At 43.1% G+C, this 20,621-nt stretch overlaps 1 protein-coding gene across 3 annotated transcripts in view; it reads right to left on the reverse strand.

The window, feature by feature from the left end:
- Positions 1 to 12,802, reverse strand: part of SWAP70 (switching B cell complex subunit SWAP70) — a 40,997-nt gene extending 28,195 nt beyond the window's left edge. Inside the window, exons 1-2 of one of the 3 annotated variants that reach the window (XM_056353891.1) lie at positions 12,357 to 12,794; positions 4,482 to 4,622 (exon numbers count right to left, since the gene is read on the reverse strand). In XM_056353891.1, coding sequence (XP_056209866.1) covers positions 4,482 to 4,622; positions 12,357 to 12,455 — 240 coding nt within the window. In that variant the 5' untranslated portion in view covers positions 12,456 to 12,794. Of the gene's footprint in view, positions 1 to 4,481; positions 4,623 to 5,066; positions 5,217 to 12,356 lie in introns of those variants that run through there. The other 2 variants (XM_056353892.1, XM_056353893.1) reach the window with 2 other exon arrangements.
- Positions 12,803 to 20,621: the final 7,819 nt, after the last annotated feature.

Here is a 20,621-nt window from a genome sequence, read left to right on the forward strand (position 1 = left end):
ATGGAGCTCACATCTGAGAGCACGGCAGCAATCAGTGACCACAGGGTGACAGGTGGAGAAAGGCACAGGCCCGGGGTAAAGGAAAGTGCTCACCTACCGAAGTCAGACTGTGTGCGCCTCAGAAAACTCATGTCAAAACCGAGGTCACCCACAGCACATCACTGCCACCAGAATTAGGCAGCAGCCAAGCAGCAGGTTTCAGGACCATTTTGCTGCAGGGGACTAGCCTGCGTTGTGCCAGCGGTCCCACTTTAGACGCTTAAGTCCTTTTTTCAAAATCCAGACTTGATCCTGAAATGGGGCCCACGTCATCCAGAGCAGGGGCACTGTTTAGGAGTTATTCAGGAACAATAATCAGGTAAGCACACAAGCCCCAGCTCTTCAAATTAACTCTGATTCACATCTGTGTTTTTTTCTAAACAATCGGGCTGGCTGTTAAATAAAGGATATAATTACAAAATTGTTGTTCTGTGGATATTGGGAGTCAGGGATGGAACTAAACAGTTCTCTTTAATGAAGAATAAAAATTTTCCTCGGCAATTTCATGTAGCAATGCCAACTATTCCTGGTTCCTACATTCTACAATTACATCCGCATGGGATGGGAGGGGAAGGAAGGTGAAAATCCCACAACTACACCCAAATTGCTTTAGAGATAACTTGATACTACAAAAGTCTTGGCTGTACTACTTTGGCTTCCTTGACTGGCAAGACTCCACTGTAAGTAGCTACACAGTAATTAATATGAATGAATAACATCTCTGGATTTATGGAAGATCATTTCTAAGCATAGTTTCAAAAACCAAAAATATCTGAACAGTTTCTAAAGCCATACTTTAACTTCTTTGTAAAAGTACTTCTTAGTTAAGAAACTCTAAAAGTAGAAACTTTTCAAACAGGAGGAACTGATGGAAAAAACAGTCATAAACCCATATACAATTGCTTTTTCATGACATGAACAAAACACACATTTATAAAAACAGTTTGGATCAAAGGCTATCCTGGTATTCAAATTCAAAGAGAATTCCCCAAAACATCTTTCATTACAGTGAGACTGTACTATGAATCCTACACTGAAATTATCTTGATACAAAACTAAAATAAGAAATTTATGACACTCCACTGAAAAACCAAAATTTCAACTTTATTTGGCCAGAATACTCATCCTGCTTGCAACCTGTGTGAATATTATATAATTCCATTGTTTAATTAATAAACAAATCCTTGTACAAGAGATTTTTCCTGTGCACTAGTACATGCTTTTAACTGTACTTCATAATTCGTCCAAATTATTTGAAGTCACTATTTCAATTGAAAACTTCTACAGTACTCCATGCTATTAACTCTACAACAACTATCACTTTTATTTGTGAATCTGTCCAAATGATGAAACAGGCAAATGAACCAACCCTTCCAACCTTAAAACTGCTTGAACTCACAGAGATAAAAACATGATCTATAAAAAACACCTACCTTCCCTTTCTAAGAAGCATCACAAAATAAAAGAAAAATGCAGCAAAACCCACACAATTTTCTAGATCTTTAATTCCAACTAATAGGCAAAGTAGAATTTACCATCATCATAATCTTACCAAATAACTCTAAAACATAGTAAGTTTTAAGTACCAGTGATTTGATCACTTCCAAAAATATAACAAGCATTGGTAGTGTAACTATCACTCACTAAGTTCTCTAGAAGATGAGATGACCTGAAGTTTATAACTAAGTCCTCCTTTGTCTCCTGCCATTATGTCTTTTTCCTGCTATAAATAAGGCATGCCATAAAATACCACCACTGAAAAGGAAACATTTTCAATTGGTATTAATAGACACATTGTAAACAATGGAACATGCTAAAATACGGTTTTGAAACCAAGTAAAACAAATTTTGAAGATGATAAGTTGGCAAGCAGCAGCTCCCTCTTGAAAAGAACATTTACAGAACAAAACCAGATTTTGTTTCAGATGCAAGAAAATCCTAGATACATCTATCTGCAAAGTAACAAGCAGCACAATACTGGAAATTGTCCATTAGGCAATACTAATTATCAAACTGTTTATTCAAATTTCCTATTTGGATAAAGGAAATTAGTTGCAACCAATCTGCCTTATTAAACTACCAACTTGTTCCTTTCTTGATGATTCCTTGGTTCTACGTAAAGAGGTTTTATTGCAGGGTAACACAAGGTAAGTCAGCACTAAAAAATACAAAAGCTTAGCATTTAAGAGTATAACAGACAAAGCCCTCACAATAAAATTGTAAGTCACAGTTACATGTCTGTTTTAAAAGAAATATAAGGATTCATTCTTTCACTACTTTAGCAAAGTTTTAAAGCAAAATATCTTGAACTAAAAAAACCCTCTCTTGAGCAGGTTGGTCTTGCGCAAATCAATTAATTCACCAAAAGTTGTACAACTGGAAATGGAGGGAACTTCGTATGTATTTGGGGGTATAAAGCACCAGTCCTTCTTCAGTAGCCTTGCTTACTAGCATAAATTAATAGCATTTGTTCTACAATCACCCCAACTAAAAGAACAGATTACCCCTTGAAAGAATGAAAAAAGAAGGGGTTTCTTGTCTGCTTTAGCTTGTTTGTTTTAAACAAAGGAGACATGCTATGAACCAGTGACTTCATCCCACTGCATGTTGTCTTTTGGCACTGATGTGAAGTAAAAGATGAGATGGCACAATCAAGATTTTTCCAGTCCAAAAAGATAGCCTTCTGTCTAAAGACTTTCACTGATTTTTAACAGTACATATCTAAAATGTTTACAAGCATTTAGTCAGGATTAAATAACATGAAGTTACAGGTAACTTAATCCTGTTACTTAACATTTTCATTTTTTAATTATAAGAAGCCAGATCAGTGTATGAATAAAACAACCTATTTCCTTTCATGAGAATACAAGGTAGCTTGTCCTTTGCTTTTACCATGGGGTAAGATGGTGTCCCAGAGTAGCTAAACACTGTAAATTCACACCCACTTGTTTGTGTAGCCAGGTCTTTCATTTTCAAATTAGTGTTATTTAAATGCAATTGCTCTCCATTTCCATAACTACTCCTCTCATAAACACCCTTTAACAATAAAGCACATTTATATTTTAAAAAGCCTTCCATATCTCTCTCTTTTTTTTTTTTTTTTTAACTTAATGGCTTGCTACTGCCTACAAATAGTATTAACAAAAACCACTGTGGTTCAGACTCTACTACTGTAAACCTTTGGTCAAAACAACGGCCTTTTCTTTTTCCCCAAAATTTGTATACAAACGGGAGCTTAGACAGCCAACAGGAAGTGGAAATCAGATCACAAACTTCTTAGGGACAAAGCAAGAATCTTCAGCATCAAACAACCAAGGTATTAAGCAGGTTCCTCTATGCGTATTAATGGCCAACAACTCCCACGCATAAAACAGGACACCATCACTGGGTATAAGAGAAACACAGACTAGAGAAGCAGAGGAGTTGCTAAAGTCCTCTCTAGGTATAAGAAGCTTCTACTGTTTCCAAGCTGCCAGACTACATCATATATATCACATTTTCCACCAGTATTAAATGTAGATTAAAGAAGCAGCAAAAATCAGCAAACCAGGCTAAGGAGTTTGCAAAACCTGCAATTGCTACATTGGACTTTTCAGCAGCACGGCATTTCAGGACTTCTTAACATTACAAAAGAAAGCAAGTATCTATGGAACTGCAGCTACAACATCAAAGTTGGAGGGTTTCTGTGGTCAGCCCCCAAGTGTATGAGAAATCAGTGGTATTGAAGCTGCTATGTTTGCACTATTACCTGGGCTGTTTTTTACCATCTAGACCAGTAACTTAACAGAAGTTGTCAGAAAAAAAGCAGGAAGATACTTACACACACACACACACACTTTCAAACCCACTACCTACCTATCTTAGTACCGATGCAGAGGAGAGTAGGGGAAAACATGCTGGCTTTCCAGAGCTTCCCCCAAAACAAGGCACAACAGAAGACTGAAGAGTTCTCACACATGAAAGAACTTGCAAGACAAAACTACACATCCCTAATGTCACCTACTGTAACTATTTGGAGAGATCTATTTATTAAAATACCTTGTGAACAGACATTAAAGATATTTCTGCCCTTCCTGTTTGCAAAGGAGTCTATGACAATATTTATAGCTGTAGCATAAAATGGGACAACGACACTTTCAAATAAATTCAGGTTGAGCTGCTTTATTAATATGAACTGGTTCTGCATGAACACAGCTTAGGCAATGACCCGATGTAACAGGAAATAGAAACCAAGGAGAGAACAAAAAAAAAAGTAGAGAACAGCACATCCTTCTATTTTAGGGCAGAGGCTCTCCAGAGTACTGTCCCATCACAACCCCACGCAGGCACACTCACGACGAGCATGTCACCATGCCAGCATGCCTCCTGCAAGCAGAAGTCTACTCTAAAGGCACTCGAACCTGGTAAAGGGAAAAACCAGAACACAAGAACTCAAAACTTACCTTTTCCAAGATGAATTTGTTTAGATAAGGCATGTAACCCTGATTGGAAACTGGTCCTTCATCATCGTCCCTAAAGTGCTCTTCCAAGGCCACTGGATCGTGGGGAACATTTAAAACTGTGCACAAGTTGTGAGAAAGGACCTAAGGACAGAAGAGAAATCAGTGACTGCTGTTGGCCTTAAGCATGCTGCGTTCCCTCCAGAGCGGACCGTGCAGCAGAACCATGCACAAAGTGATACTTTCACATCAGCACAAGTTCTACTGGGCGGATTTTTGTCAAAAACCAAAATATTACTAAAAATTTACTCCAATGATTCAGTGGCTTCAGATAATTGCACGCCTACAGAAGCAATATGATCACAGATAGGTCCGTTCCTACAGAAGTGGAAACGGAGCTACAGAAGCTACCCTTTGTACACATACACTTACGCATTTGAAAACCAGGAGAGGCATACAGAAACACCAAAGTAATATTTACAGAGTGAAATTAGACAGCTACAGAAAACAACCACAAACACATAGCCTTTGAAATTATATTTACTATCTAGTGAAAACGAGTAACGAAGAGAACAGCTCCATATGTACCTTTAGTTTACAAGAAATGACCACTCAGATTAAGGCATTAACTATAGATTTCTCTCATCCGCTTGCTTTCGGGTTGCTTCTCAACATTCACCCCATGTTTCAGTTGGCAAAGGAAATGTGATGTTATAGAAAAGGGAAGGGTTTAGGTGAGCTTCTCAAATTTTTATTTTAAAAAGGCCTTTGCATGAATTATGTCAAGAACTTAACACCCACCAGCACTCACATCTGTTCTTGAGAAATGACCTTCAAGAAGAAGCTACACACTTGATTAGTTTTAAGGAAGTACTGAATTATCGAAAACTAACTGGTAGCCGATGCATCTCAACTTCTTCAACTTAGGAGGAGTTTTGCACGCACAAACCAACACCTCAGGACCAACAGCAGGAAGGCAGAGCCTGGGTAGCAGCGACTCCTGTGCCACCAGCGTTTTCCTAAGGCAGGCAAAGCACCATCCCTTTTGTTGTTCACACTGTCTCAGGCCAAGTCTGTCCTGTAACACGCTGCCCACTGGGTCTTAAACACGCTGTCACTCAGGTCCCGTCTCCCCTTGACATGATGCAGAGTTGAGCCCGCAAAGACCATGTACTGGCTACAGGAACGGGGTTAAGGGTTTAACTTCACATGCCCAGGAACAGTCTGCACTGAAAAAATGTAACTAAGAACCAAAGGCAAAAAATACAGGTAAGACAAAATTAGGCAGAAGTAAAACAGGCTGCAACTTTGAAAGCCATGCTGCTTGTATTTTTTTTTAAATCAACAACTAGACAGGGCAGACTGCAACTGAAGTTTGGAATATGTTTTACTTGTTCACTTTGCAGCATAAAATTAAACAAAACAGACCCAAATGATGCAAAGAGAAAGCAGTAAAAAAATGTGCAGAAAATTTATAAGCAGGTCTATTAAGGTGCGGTCGAGACAGGGTAGCTGCAAAACAAGAAGTGAAAGTCTGAAGTCGTCAAAGCCTAGGAAATCAAACCTATGCCACACACTTAAAACGTCTGGGCTTCCTCCCTCCTCCCCCACAAATAACGTACATTTACTTTTCTTATGTATAATAAGAAAATATGCAGAATCTAAGCACTAGTTAGCATAAAATCCTACCAAGATAGCCCAAGATGCAAGTTCAGTTCAGAGGAGAATTCCTCTCTACATACCCCCAAACTTACACTTCCTTTTACAAAAGCATACGTTTCCATGAGAAATCCTTATTTTCATTGCCGTATGCTAACATTAAACCACTGGAACTAACAAGGTGCTAAACTTTAAAAATAATAGCATTAACCATATCACAACAAAAGCTGTATTTCCCAAAGTAGCACAACAGTATTTAGAAGTTACCGCATTTCACACAACCCCACATCAACAGTATTTTCCCTTCAGTTCATCCTTATTAACCACCACATTAAATCAAGTATTTAAGTCCATGTGATTTACATATGGGGGGAAAAAAACCCATACTATCATGTGTATTTCCCCTTCTATTTAAGGCTTCTGTTATTTATAGAAGACTGAGGGATTCTTGAATTTCTGAGAAACAAAGATGATCTCAGTTTTCCAACCAGCCTGTAGTCGCTAATACTACAAGTAAAAAAATATTCAGCTAATAAAAATTTTAAAAAAGCATAACTGATTTAAGCTTATTACTAAAATAACTTAAAAGCCTCAATAAAACACCTTCTTATCATGTCCTTTCTGCATGTTTCTCTTCTCCCTTTTTCAGCCTTATTGCTGGTTTGGGCTGTTGGAAATTTAGGTGTTTTCCTCATCAAGCAACCAATTTACCAGGAAAGAATTCCACTTGCAATAACTTTCTAAGATCTGCCTTCTCTGCAATCTCTCCTGTACCCGGTGCTCTCTTTTCGTAACTCAGGAAATTCCTTGGTGCCTGCCAAAGCTTGCCATTCTCTAGCATGGCCAAGCGCCAGCTGAATTCTTTGGTTGTAGGGTAAGTCCACAAAATTCTGCACTGAGGTCTCATTTTGTTTTGTTTTGTTGTCACAGATCACATTATCTGGACCATAACATACTCTATTTTAATGATCAATTTAAAAAAAAAAGTAAATCTAGCTGAGTACTACATTAATTGGGCTACAAAAAATCGCCTTGCCTTGCAGAAGCTCTGTCAACCATGAGGAAGTTTTGCACCGGTAAAGATTATTTCCCCCATCCCCACAGGGTTGCTAGGCAGCTTCTTCCTTCATCACTTACTATGCTCTGGATGCCACATTTAACAATCTACCTTCATGCCATAGCCAACTCCTGCCCCAGGCCAGAGACTCATCTGTGTGCTGCAGCAAACGGGTGCAGCAGTGGCCCCCAGACCGTCGCCCATGAGACAGTACAAGCGGTCTGCAATGGGTTCACAAAACCAGGGCACTCTGGGTGCAATCCTTCCATTTTCAATGCAAAGTTTGCTAAGAAAGATGCCTAGTGGTGCCTGGGGAATACTGAAGGTGGTCTGCTCTAAATAGAAATAACCAGATAAAACAAGCAAGCTGAACACCAAAGGTCCTTACAGACTCTGGATTTACTTTATTCATGGCCAGTCTCTCGCTGCTTTAGCTGGAGCGCAGATCTCGAGCCCAGCTCTACTCCGCCATAGCTGTTTCCCTCCGAGCTCCCATTTTGCAAAACATTGATCTTCCAAAACTTTAAGCACGTGTTGAATTGTTACCATCTGAGTAGTTCCATTTAACCTTGTCCATAAGAGTGATCTGTGTTTCTAAAGGGAAAAGGAAGATCTGCTAGACTGCTTACTGCTCAGCAACAAAAACTTGGCCCAGCGATAGAAGGAGCATTAACAGGGCAGACTAATCCTACAGCGGCCATTGTCAGTTTCTTCAGTACTCTCTTCTCTCTCTTTTCCATCTTTCAGGGGAGTCTTTTCCCTCCCCCAGCTCTTTTTAAGATTTTAAAATGTTGGCATCACAGATCCCGACAGCTCCATTCAGTGGCTTCGTGTGAATTCATTCCAAGACATTCTTGGCTCATCTCTCCCTGACATCCATGTCAGCAGCTAGCCAGCCAAAATAAGGCTACTCACAAGTACTTTCCCTTTTCCTTTTTTGACCAGTGTGGAAACCAACATCATATATGCCCCCTGTCAAAGGCATAAGTTCTTTCCAACCAGGGTATGTCTTAAGCATACAGTTTCTTGCATCACAGCATATCCAAGGTACAGCTTCCTTATCTGCTCAGGCAGCAAATGCTCCATTCGGAGTCTCATTACTTAACACTGGGGCTAGGGCAGCAAGCTCTTTCCACGTTGGACAAGTGTCTTCAAGTCCAGCTTCCCGATGCTAGTGCCCTTCACCCACGTCACCTCTCCATTCCTTCCTTTGCCCCGCTCCTCCCCTGGGCACTCACAGACTCCTTGTTTTCATTTTCGACGACCTCACCCTTCCTCTTGCCTTCATTATCAGCACCCCCCGTTTGGCTCCCAAACACATACTGGTGCCAGCCTGCATCTCGCCCAGTTGCCAAGGGAGCTGCCTTTCTGCTCTGCGGCTCCCGGCCCTTAGCAGGAGCTCCCAGTAAACACCCTACATCTACTGGACCTGTCTTCTACACCTGCCTGGAAACCAATTGAAAAAATCTCATGGACAAAGGTTAAACAGGCTGCTGATCCACCAGCAGCTGCTCTTCTCGAGTGCAGGATCATGGCCCCGTCATTTCCTAGTGCCCCTCTTTTGGTCTACAAGCTGCCTTGGTCTGCCAGCTCTCCTGGAAGAGGGGCATCCATCCCCTTGCCGCTTACAGACACAAATCCTCACGGCTCCCTAGTACAGACGCTTCTGAGCCCCATTAATACCATCAGAGTACAACTCTCTCATAATGAGTCATAATGACTAATTTCCTACCATCCTTCCAATGTCGTACAAAGTCAATTGTCCAGCTGGGGTCCTGCCCACTGGTCACAGGCTCTCAACCCTTCCAGTGCCTGGCTACATTGTTCGAGGTCTTCCTCTCCGTTCAGACTGTCTCTCTTGCCCTTGATTACACCATTCTTCCTCTTCCCATCAGCCCCTGACTTCCCATATAGTAAAAAGGCAAAACAAAGGTTAAGAGGTATAATCATCCTATAACATCCCAGATACAACTGAAGACCAGTTTAGGTTTTCTAGAGCCGACTAGTATCTTTGGTCGCCCCCATATTGCAGGCCCAAACAAGACCATTATTTTCATGAGGTGGCCACCATGCACATTCTGCAGATATCATGCCAGGAATCCAAGGCTATGAAAATCCACCCCAATGTAGCATGCAAAACGAAACAAGAACAGCCAAATAACCCCACTGCCTAAGCAGAGACAAATCACAAAGCAATGTAAGGAAAAGCTTCCAGTGTAAAAAGTAATTAGTACGTATTCTTTCCACACTCCAGTCATACACACATAGTACAAGGAGTTTTGCCGGCTGCTAAGTGTAACTACATTTAAAACCACAGTGCTTCGAGATCCAGATGAAAATCAGACTGAATGTTGGCACATTACAGAAACTTTTAAAACAAGTCAATTTTAAAACTGCAGATTGCAAGAAAGATCAAAGTGGATTTAAATACAGGAAAGCAAGTATTTGCATGTAGCTCATGCTCAAACCACAACAGCAGCTATAATTGCATACACAGAACTTACACTGTAGCTTTGCTGTATCAGTGTTGGAAAGTGCTGAAACACACTGACACAGTAATGACTGTGTCCATATTTAAAGGTGTGATTTAGGAATGGAATACACAAATGTTTCTGCTGATGTAGAAAAAAGGGTAAGATCTGCAGCCAGCGTAACAGTAGAAGTTCTGAGGATAACTGATTAGACAAGAAAAAAAAAAAGCAGCGCATACTGGAAGCAGGTAATACTCAAAATTACAGAGCAATGATTTGGTTGTCTTCTCTCAGCAGCTCAGATACAAAAGATACAAACATATAAAAGACATGCCATGAAATCCTTACTGTTCCAAGCAAGTCCTAGTTTTTCCTCCAAGTGTTTGCTGTTTCTCCAGATTACACAACAGACCCAATTTGTTCAGCTCCACCCCTTTAATCTACATATATTAAAAACAAATCTATGATGCAAGCCCTTCACAGTAGGGCCTCGCCTACATAACACACATTTATTTTTCTCATCGTGTTTAATGAAAATTATTTATTTTTATGGAAGCCTCAAAGATCACTTCTAGGTAGAAAAACTAGAAATCACTCTCTTTTTAACAGCCACCACGTCATACTGAGGACCTCCTGTGCAACATGACCACAATACCTTATACTGGATTACACAACTCACAGATCCACTGTCAGTGAGCTTTCTTATCGAGGAGGGAAGAGTTCAGCAAGTTAAAACTCTGCATGCTCTTCTCAGAAAATAATTCCTTTTTTTCCTTTTTTTTTATTATACAGGTGTTTCACTAAATCATTAAACATATTTTTTCTAATGCCACACATGTCTACTAACCTGTTTTATCTCCAAGCCTCATCTCTCCATTTTATAGGGGTGCTGTATCTTCCTCATGGTAACGTGGATGAGAAATACTTCATTGTCAAATACCTTCTTAGTACAACATAGCCCTACATCAGACAGGAACTTCTGTTTTGCTGTCCTACCTACCCCTTCCACTGCACTGATGTGGGACTGCTACCGTAACATACACTTTTTCCCCCAAGCAGGACTATCAGTTTGACACCGCGTTCATTCTACCCCTTCTCTCTCACAGACTGACAGAATGAACCATTGAAACTGTTTAGCAAGAGGGGACGTGTCATGACACGACAGGTAACTGTGCTTCAGTTTGGAAATATAACTGCTGTTTTAACCCACCTAGGTCTGTCAGTGATCTTAGAAAAGAAATTACGACACCTCCATTGGAACAAGCGGTACAGGCCCGCCAGCATCCCGGCTGCTTCTTTAGCTATTTAATATCCCCCCAGCCCCTGTGCAACGAACAACAGCTTCTCTGCTGACACGACAACACATGCTGCAGACACACCTCCCAGCTGAATGCACAGAGCACTCAAATCGCAGAAGTGCACGCAAGGTGTGGCAATGTGACAGGAAGACAGGATTCCTTTAAAAAACAGGACAGTGAGAAAACACCACTCCACAACCGACTTCAGTTAATCCTGCAACACAAACACTTTCATGACACCACCTGTAAAAGACATGGGACCTGCACACACTTTCGGCTTGAGCTCACGGTCAGGTCTGGCCTCTTGCCTGACTCCTGCCCCACAGTCAGTTCTGACAGTTAGGCTGTATCTCACAGCCCGGCTGCCCTGAGCAAAAAAAAGGAGAAGAGGAACAGGCTGCTCAAAGCACACTGCATGCTGTGGACGCTTACTACATAATGCCAAAACTTTTGGTTTTATTTTTTTTACTATTATTGCGGTGATTTTGTTTGTAAAGTCCATTAGCTAACAACCACACTTAGAAACACCGCCTGCAGCACAGCCACCCTCTCTCTTGGAGTTAATCCCGCAAAGGGAACAAACTTCTGCTAACTGTTGTGGCCAAAGTAACTCCAGCACTCTGTACAAGGACCCACAGTCTCAAAAGTCAACAGGTGTTGCGTTCTTATTAAAAATATTTATTTAGCCAGACTCCTGCTATTATTCCCAGGCCAAGACAGTCCCATAAAGCGGGGCCAAGATGGGATCAGATTCAGCAAGCTGCCTGAGGGCTCTTTTAAGAGCACAAACATTACTTCAGCGTATAAGCTAAGGAAAGAATGGCACAGTTGGAGCCTCTTGACTAATTCTCCTGTTTATATCCAAATAAGAGAGCACTGTAGAACCTCACTCTCCCCTTGGCAAGCTCTGAATTTCACTTGGAAGCAGCCAGCCCCTATAGCTGGGACCTTGTGGCTACCCCACAAAAGCTTTTGGCCAGAAAGGGTACCAAGGACACGCAGTTGAAAGCGGACCAGAAGCACAAGAAGGGTTTGTGCGCTGACACCTCGGCGAAGATGAAAGCCTTGCCTGGGCAGAATGAAAATAAGCCCCTTCGAGCACGAGGAAGGGACCACGCAAGCCTCCCGCTGGATGGGGGCACGGAGGAGCCAGAGCGGCGTGAGGAACGGCGGCCTCGACAGCCAAAACGCGACTGATAGCCCCCAGGCGGGCCCCGGCAACAGGTGGCCGTGCCCCCTTCATCAGCCCCGAGGCGGCCGCCTCGGGCCCCAGGCCCAGCACCACCGCGGCCGAGGCGAGCGGCGGGCACAGGCGGGACCCAGGTCCCGGCCACCGCCCCGCGCCGCCCCCCGCTCCTCACCGCCCCCGGCCGGGCCGGGCCGCCCCGCTTGCCTTGAGCTGGGACTTGGAGACCTTCCCGCTGCGGTCGAGGTCGAGCGCGGTGAAGGCGTGCCAGATGGCCTTCAGCAGCTCCTCCTTGAGGCCCACCATGGCCTGCCCGCCGGCTGCCGCCGCTCCCGGGCCGCTCTGCCTTCGCCTTCGGCCTCGCCCGGCCCCGCCGCCGCCGCCGCGCCCGCCCCAGGGGCGGGTGCCCGGCCCTGCCCGGCTCCACAAGCACCGCCCCGGACCGCGCACGGCCCGCCTCAGCGGCCAGGCCGGGCCCTGAGGGGAGCGGGACCCCGGCCGCGCCGGCGGGTTGGCCCAGCAGGATCGGCTCGCGCCGGGAGAAGCGCGCTATCCCCGCCCCAGGAACCCCAAACCGCAGCTTGCGGGGAAGGCTGCGTGCAGCTGGGGGGAACGGAGCTCCACGGAAAAAGGGCAGGCGGGGGCTAACCCGCCCCCCGCCGCAGCGGCACTGCCCGAGCCGGCGCGGCGGGACTGCCCGGGGGGGGGAAGGGGGGAGAAGGGGGGGGGGGGGGGCGGGGCCCTCCCCTGCGCGGGCTCGGGGCGCGCGGCGGCGGGACGGGGCCAGTCCTGCCCCGGACACCGCTCACGGTCTGGTAACGGCAGCGTTTTAATAGAGTTTAAGCAGAACCATGAAGATGGCGAATGCAAGAAACATTCCAGAAAATATTTAACTTTTCCCCAGCTTTATTCTTCGTGCAGCTGCACCATCGGAACAAAAACGGTACTTTGCAAGGAAACGGTGCCAGCAAGCGGGCTTTTGCACGAGGTGGTGCTGGTTCATGAACGCTCCCAGTAAGAAAAGCACTTCCAACACGGCTCCTCGGAGCTGATATTGTAACGGGAAAGGCAGTGTAGCACCGACCAGGTGTTGATGGAGGTGCTGCATGTTGCACACATCCTGCCCAAGGAAAAGTAGCACCACTTCAGTCATCCAAGCTCTTACAGGATTTTCTTACAACAAAACGACTCTATACACCATTGCTACTGCCAAGCAGAAAGGATGCTCGCACCAGAACCTCTTGCTGCACCTTCAGATAAAGGTCCTGAGCAGGAGCTGCCCACAGACTCCTCTGGGACAACCAAGCCCGTCAGCCCACCTCACAGCCATGGGGGCTGCAGGTGGCCCCACATGGGGCACACACAGCCCCTCACCCCATGGCCACTGGAGGACACATGGCCCCTTGCCCACCGGAGGACACAGGGCTGAGGCTAGGCCAGCAGGGCAGCGCAGCCCAGCATGGGCTGAGCAAGCACAGATGTAACTTGGGTGCATCACTAACCTGCAAGGTACCGTGGTGTTCTGGTCGGGATCACCACAGACCAGCACTTAGCCAAGTCCGCTGTAGGAAGTACTTTTAGTTCTCCTACGTGATAATTCTTAAAAGGAGTTTTCTACATGTGGGAAGCTGGAGACTGGAATCATCCACAGATTTCCAGTGATCTTTATTCTTTAGTATCTTCTCTAGCTTACAGCAAGCAACAAAAATATTCTGGCAATGCAGAGACATCAGTCTCAGCAGCAGGTGCATAGTCCTTACTCACCAGGCACATCCTAGCAGCCTTCCCTCCCTCAGGTTTCTGAACCTTTTTCTCCCTAGTTTATTCAGGACTCTGGAATCCACCAACAATTATTTATGCTCTTTCCTCAAGATGCATGGCGTGAACTACACGATTAATATCAACAATTAGTTGGATTAAATTTCCTGATGAACCTGATTTGCCAACATTATAGCTGTTAGTATTACCAGAAACAGCTATCATCTTTAAATACATTAGCATTTCTCCAATTTGGCTGCAGCTATTCCACTTTAGAGGAAAGGAAACAACTTTTGTATGTGCAGAAACACTAACAAACTTACTTTATTCGGTAGCTGAGAAACCACAAGGTCACCAGTAAATACAGAACATCCCTATTAAAATGCATTAAAATATAGTTAGGTTCTGTGAAATGTACCTGAGGAAAAGCAATTAATATAGTTCACACGTGAATCTCCTCACAGCAGAGATTTAATTTCTGTTTTGAACAGAGTTCAAGGACTTTTTAGCAGCTCATTTTTATATAAAAACAAGAGTGGAAAAATGAAATTAAAACAAAATGCCCCACAAAGGAACTGTAAAAAACCCTGTATGCTTCTCTTCATTATTTGTGCTGGCTTGTTATTCCTGATGTAAATGACATGCTAAAATCCTTTGCCAGAACAGGACTTGTTTTCCACTAAGAATATAAATAGTTCCATTCAGTCAATAGGTTAACAGTTCACGCTTAAACTAAAATTAAAAAAATTAAAATTATAAGTTTATATAAGGCTCAACTGCTCCAGCTTTTGGTAGGTTAACCAAAGGGATACTTACAAATTATGCATGAAACTAGTACATGATTTTATATATACATACTCATATTTAAAGTAGTTTTTATAGGACTGAACTAACTGAGCAAAAGCAGTTAAACTGGAAGTTCACATGCAGACATAAACTTGCTATTGAACAAAACCTTTGGTTTTTATGCTTACCCAAAATAGCTTTAACAAAGTTACAGGACTAACTGCATCCACACCCAAAGCGCGAGTTATTTTAAGCAACCCTTCTGTTTTAATATGCTACTCTGGACCTTTGCTTATCAAAGACTTTATATTCTAAAACTTCAAAGATAAGATTGATGTATAATCTATAGAACATTAATTAACAGTGATCACACTGAACCATAAAGTCCTTGATAGCACTACATAAGCTCTGAATTGCTTGCACAGTACAGAAGTCAGTTCTGATGCAACTTAACATACTTTTCTTGAAAGCTACCAGAGATCTCAGCAACTTTATTTTAAATCTGTGCTTATTCTAATCTTGCCTGCTCACCACAGTTAAAAACCTGACTGACGGCGGTGAGGAGATGAGTGAGGGAGGCGGTGAGGAGATGAGCGAGGGAAAACTGGCTCCGTCTCCGAGTGACTCACTCTCAGGAAGGAGCTTTAGTTAGACCCTGCTGGGGCTCAGCCTTAAGAGTCACTTTTTTCTCTTCCTCCTCCCTGCAGAAGCTTAATTACTCCTTGTTATCCAAATAGTAAGTATTTGTCAGGGAGGTTCCAACCAGAGGAAAGATTACGCATTTGAACTATTACTAATTTTGGTTTATGCCACAGAGTCGGTTAAACTGCCATCAAGGAAAGAATCCAGATACATCAGCAACTCGAGTTTTCTGCTCATTGTTAGCCCAGAGAAAATCTTCCTGAGCCACTGTGGCTAGACCAGTCATTTTCATCCTCTGCAGGAAAACTAAATTGAAGTAAACAAAGCAAGACCAGTAAGCCAACTTTGTAGCAAACTGTGTTTCCATTACCTGCCATTTCACAGTGATGTTTCAGTGGGAAATAAAACTAAAGCAAATGCCAGTGTTTGTGATCAGTGTGTTAGTTTCTGAACAGATTAGTCCCACCATAAAACACCTTAAGGAAGTATTGCGGGACAGTGTGAAAAAAAGTAAGTATATTCAAAATTATACCGTAACCCAGTCCCTCAAGCCATTTGAGGAATTTGATTTTTTTATTATTTTTAAATACTTTAAAAAGTTTTCTCTCTGGCCTTATACATGCACCTCAAAGATTCTCATTGAAACTATATAGAAACAAAGCATGAAGATTATTTTATATAAAATAGGAAGCAGCATTAGATACTGAATCAGAATGGCAGCTCAGTCTCTCCTACCAAAAAAGAAAAAAGTTAATTTTCCATTCACTTCTAAGACTTGTCAAACAAAGACATCAGTTTGGATCAGCATGATTGCTCATATGTCACACTAAATATTGATGCTGAATATTAGAGGGAAGTCAAATTACTGGAGCAAAAGGAAGAACTATGAAACCAATTCTTAAGATATTTCAAGACTACCTAGAATCTCAGATAATTCTGAAGGGTATACAACCTCAGATCTCTGAACAACATGTTGAACAGTAATAAACGGCTTCCTGTTCAATTAGACACAGCAATATTCTCTCCTCAGGATACCTCCCTTTTCCCTACCCCAATCCCATTATACTCTGGGAAGATAGCATCTTCATCCAATTCCAACTGTTTAAACAGAAGTGGGACCTTAATTTCCTGGGTGCTGTCCTGCTCAGTCACTGCTGCTTTCTCTCTGTGCTGTTTGTTGAGACGAACCTGGGTGTCAGCTCAGCAGCCTCCAACCGAGGGATCACAGCTCTCTCTGATGGTTTCCAGGGCTCACTGGAAGAGGGTAAGTAAGGCTTGAGCAGGGAACAGCCCTGTTTTTGACTCTTGATGGCCATTGCTTTAGACCAGAGTCCTCAAGCACAGCTACAGCAGTGTTTTTCATAGGTAGCACAGATGCACAGATTGTTAAGCATGCATACATGTTATATACAAAATCCATATACGTTGAAATCATGAGGATGCCTTTTCCAAGCCAACAGAACCAAGGGGCTGGATGTGGATGAAAAAAATACAAGTCAACGCTTACCTGAGCTACTGCCGGCAAGAATGCTTAGTCACTGCTGCAGAACACAGTAACAATTTCTAACCATCAGGGTCAAGTGTCATACTAGCACACAAACACTTCAAAAGACAAACATGTACTGTACAGTTGACTATTTTGTCCAGCAGGTGTTGCTGGAGACTACAGAACACATTAAAGACAAGGTCAAGCTGGCCAGCTTTTGGTGGGGGGTCCAACAACACATGGCACTCCCCCCCGCTTCCCCAGTTCCATAAGAAAGAGGCAGTGACTAAGTATACTTTTATTCATGAAACTTTTCAATGTCATACATAGTCTAAAGTAATGCAATCTATGAAACTGAAATCCTATTTTCAGCTATACAAGCAGTCCCTACCTTCATTTCTAGGTGGAGGTAAAGCTCATCTATATCATCATAAAAAAGCCAAGTAAAGTTTTTCAGGTTCTTCATCTTACTAATTCAGATCTATCCCAACTAAAAGAAAAGATGTTATTAGGTCTGTGCTAATCAACAGCTTGTATCCAGGGGTGGTGGTGGGGAAGCAGTTAACAAGTGAGCCAACAGGACACTTTGAAACCGGAAAAAAAACAACAACCAACACCCAAACAAAAAAAAAAAAAAGAAAACCAAAATAAAAAACAACCCCAAACTAGACAAATGCTGTGTCTAGTAGTAGCTGTGTATCAATAGCTTCACAAAAAAACCCCCAAAAAACCCAAAACAAAACTCCAAAAACCAAAACAAAACCCTACAAAACCAACAAAAAATCCACAAAAACCTTCTCCTCACAGACACAGGTACTCCTTGTCCATCTGTTAGCCTTTCGTGGCTATAATGGGCCAGCACCATGTATGACTATCACAGCATTGTTTTCTAGAAAAAATGTTCTCCAAGTAAATCCAACTGTGTTTCAACAGAAATGGTGTAAATAAAATTTCATATAGTATTTGAACACCATATGCGACTCAGTATTTTCAAAAGCATAGCATTTATGATTCAATTATAATGGTTTAGACTACAAAACAATGAAAAACTAAGGAAGATCAGCATTTCTACAGGTAGTCCATGGAAGGGTTTGATTCACAAGATGAATTATTCAGAAAGTGAATACATCTTTGATACTTGAAATTCACATTAAGAGTGTGTGTGTGTGATCAATACTTTTTTCATTTGTTTCCTACAAGGACTAGCTTTGTACAGTCTAATGGAAGACAATTCATCCATCCAAATAAATAATTTAGAAGGAACAGTTTCAGTATACTCTTTTGAAAAGCAGCATCTGCCAGCGTTAAGTGGTGTCATGTCTTTACAGGAAACTAATTCCAGAAGAGCTTTAGTCCACCACACCACCCACTCCTTGGGCACAAGATGCAGCAAGACTAGGCAGGTAAGTGTTGTCCTGTAATCCATCTCCTAATGATACAGACACTGCATTTAAGTTCAAAGACACAGCAGCAGACAAATATCTAGAGGAGGTGGGGATATGAAATACCTGCCTTCAGTTGCTTTTAGGTTCTCTGTGCAGTTCTTCAAGTCAGGTACTCTGATCAAAAAAGTTAAGTTATATGCTGTCTCTATATTGGAAAATTAAACTATAGACAAATTCACAAGAAAAATGGTTAAATATTAAGCTTAACTATTCTGAATAACACATTTGCCACCCAACTCTAATGCTTGCTTCTTAAATTGAGACAAAGCTTTCTCTTGCAGTGCTGAAGCTCATCTTGCTACACCATGCTCATCAGAATTTCTTCAACTGACATCTGACTTATTGCACTTTGTGAGAGGCTAGTAGCTTCCTCCACCTGAAAAGGTGGCTTGCTGAACTATACCAGTTTTGCCCAAATGTTGCTAAGCTACCAAAATTTATGTACGATTGTTTGTATTAAAAAAGTAAAACCCCTTCAACGTCAGTACAAATAGATACCACTTCTCACCCAGCAGGCATCTGAATTATGAATCACTGGATGCTGGGAGTATTCATGGAAAGCATGAACACACACTTTCCAAATTCCCTGCCTCTTCCCACTGGCCACTGTTGGGGCCAGGGTTCTCAGCCTCACCGTTTGCCTCAGGAAAGCTTACGGAAACTTGAGATAAAACTTCCTCATCCTTACTGCTCACGTAAACTAGTTAAAATCCAGAAATCTCCTTTTTAAACATTCTCCTCAGCACACAGGAGAAAGTTAAGACACCCAAAGGCACTTCAGTTTGCATGGTTTAGGCTGGGCATCCCTTTCATGGCAGACACAAAGCCCACGACCAGTAACAGACCGGAATTGTGGAATCATTTAGGTGGGCAAAGACCCCTAAGATCATTACCTCCAGCCATTGACCTAACACTGCCAGGTTCACCACTAAACCATGTCCCCAAGCACCACAGCTACACGTCTTTTAAATACCTCCAGGGATGATGACTCAACTGCTTCCCTGGGCAGCCTGTTCCAGTGCTTGACAACACTTTTGCTGAAGAAATTTTTTCCTAATATCCAACCTAAATCTCTCCTGGTGCAACCTGAGGCCATTTCCTCTTGTCCTATCACTTGTTACTTGGGAAAGAGAGACAAACACCCACCTCACTACAGCCTCCTTCCAGGTAGAGAGCAGAGGTCTCCCCAGGCTAAACACCCCCAGTTCCCTCAGCTGCTCCTCAGGAGATTTGTGCTCCAGACCCTTCCCCAGCCTCATTGTCCATCTCTGGACACGGCTCCAGCCCCTCTACATCTCTCCTGAAGCGAGGGGCCCAAAGCTGAACACTGGAGCCAAGGGGCGGCCTCACCAGTGCCCAGTGCAGGGGATGGTCACTGCCCTGGTCCTGCTGGCCACACTGTTTTGGGTACAAGCCAGGATGCTGCTGGCCTTCTTGGCCACCTGGACACACTGCTGGCTCATGGTCAGCTGGCTGTTGACCAATGCCCCCAGGTCCTTTCCCACCCGGCAGCTTTCCAACTGCTCTGCCCCCAGCCTGTAGCGCTGCGTGGGGCTGGTGTGACCCAAGGGCAGGACCTGGCACTTCTCCTTGTTGAACCTCACACAACCCATCAACCCAGCCTGCCCAGATCCCACTGCAGAGCCTCCTGCTCCCCAGCACAGCAACACTCCCCCCCCAGCTTGGTGTCATCTGCAAACCTACTGAGGGAGCACTCAATCCCCTCACCCAGATCATCAATAAAGATATTAAACAGGACTGGCCCCAGCACTGAGCCCTGGGGAACACCACTTGTGACTGGCCACTAGCTGGATCTAACTCCATCCACCACCGCTCTTCATGCCTGGAAATCCAGCCAGATTTTCACCCAGTGAAGAGCCTACAGAGCTACCACGTACGGCTTGTTTGCACAGCAATACCTCTGCTGATGTTACCAGCCTCTGAAAGTAACTGGTACAAGAGCACATAATTACCACAGATAGATCAAATCTATTTACACTATAGAGCAACAAAAGCTTATTAACTTTTTTGATCCCCACCAGCTGGTATTTATGACTCTTCAGAAGTATGCTTTAAGAAAGATCTCATTTAGCATAGATGAGCATTAAACACTGCTCTCACAAACAAGACAAGACTATCATACAGAGTAAAAACTTGTAGGTATTTCAGTCTACCAGCTTTTACTGATGAGAACTGCATATTCAGAGAATAAAGTTACCTAAACCAAGCCTCTGGATTTCACCGTCATATATGAACAGCACTAAGACATCTTACAAATACTACTAAAGTTTTCATTTTCTAATTGCGAAGTTAAATTTTATGACAGAGAAGCTGTACGTGAATTGTACTGATAGT

This window comes from Falco biarmicus, chromosome 10 (assembly GCF_023638135.1).
Source record: "Falco biarmicus isolate bFalBia1 chromosome 10, bFalBia1.pri, whole genome shotgun sequence".
Lineage (NCBI taxonomy): Eukaryota > Metazoa > Chordata > Aves > Falconiformes > Falconidae > Falco > Falco biarmicus.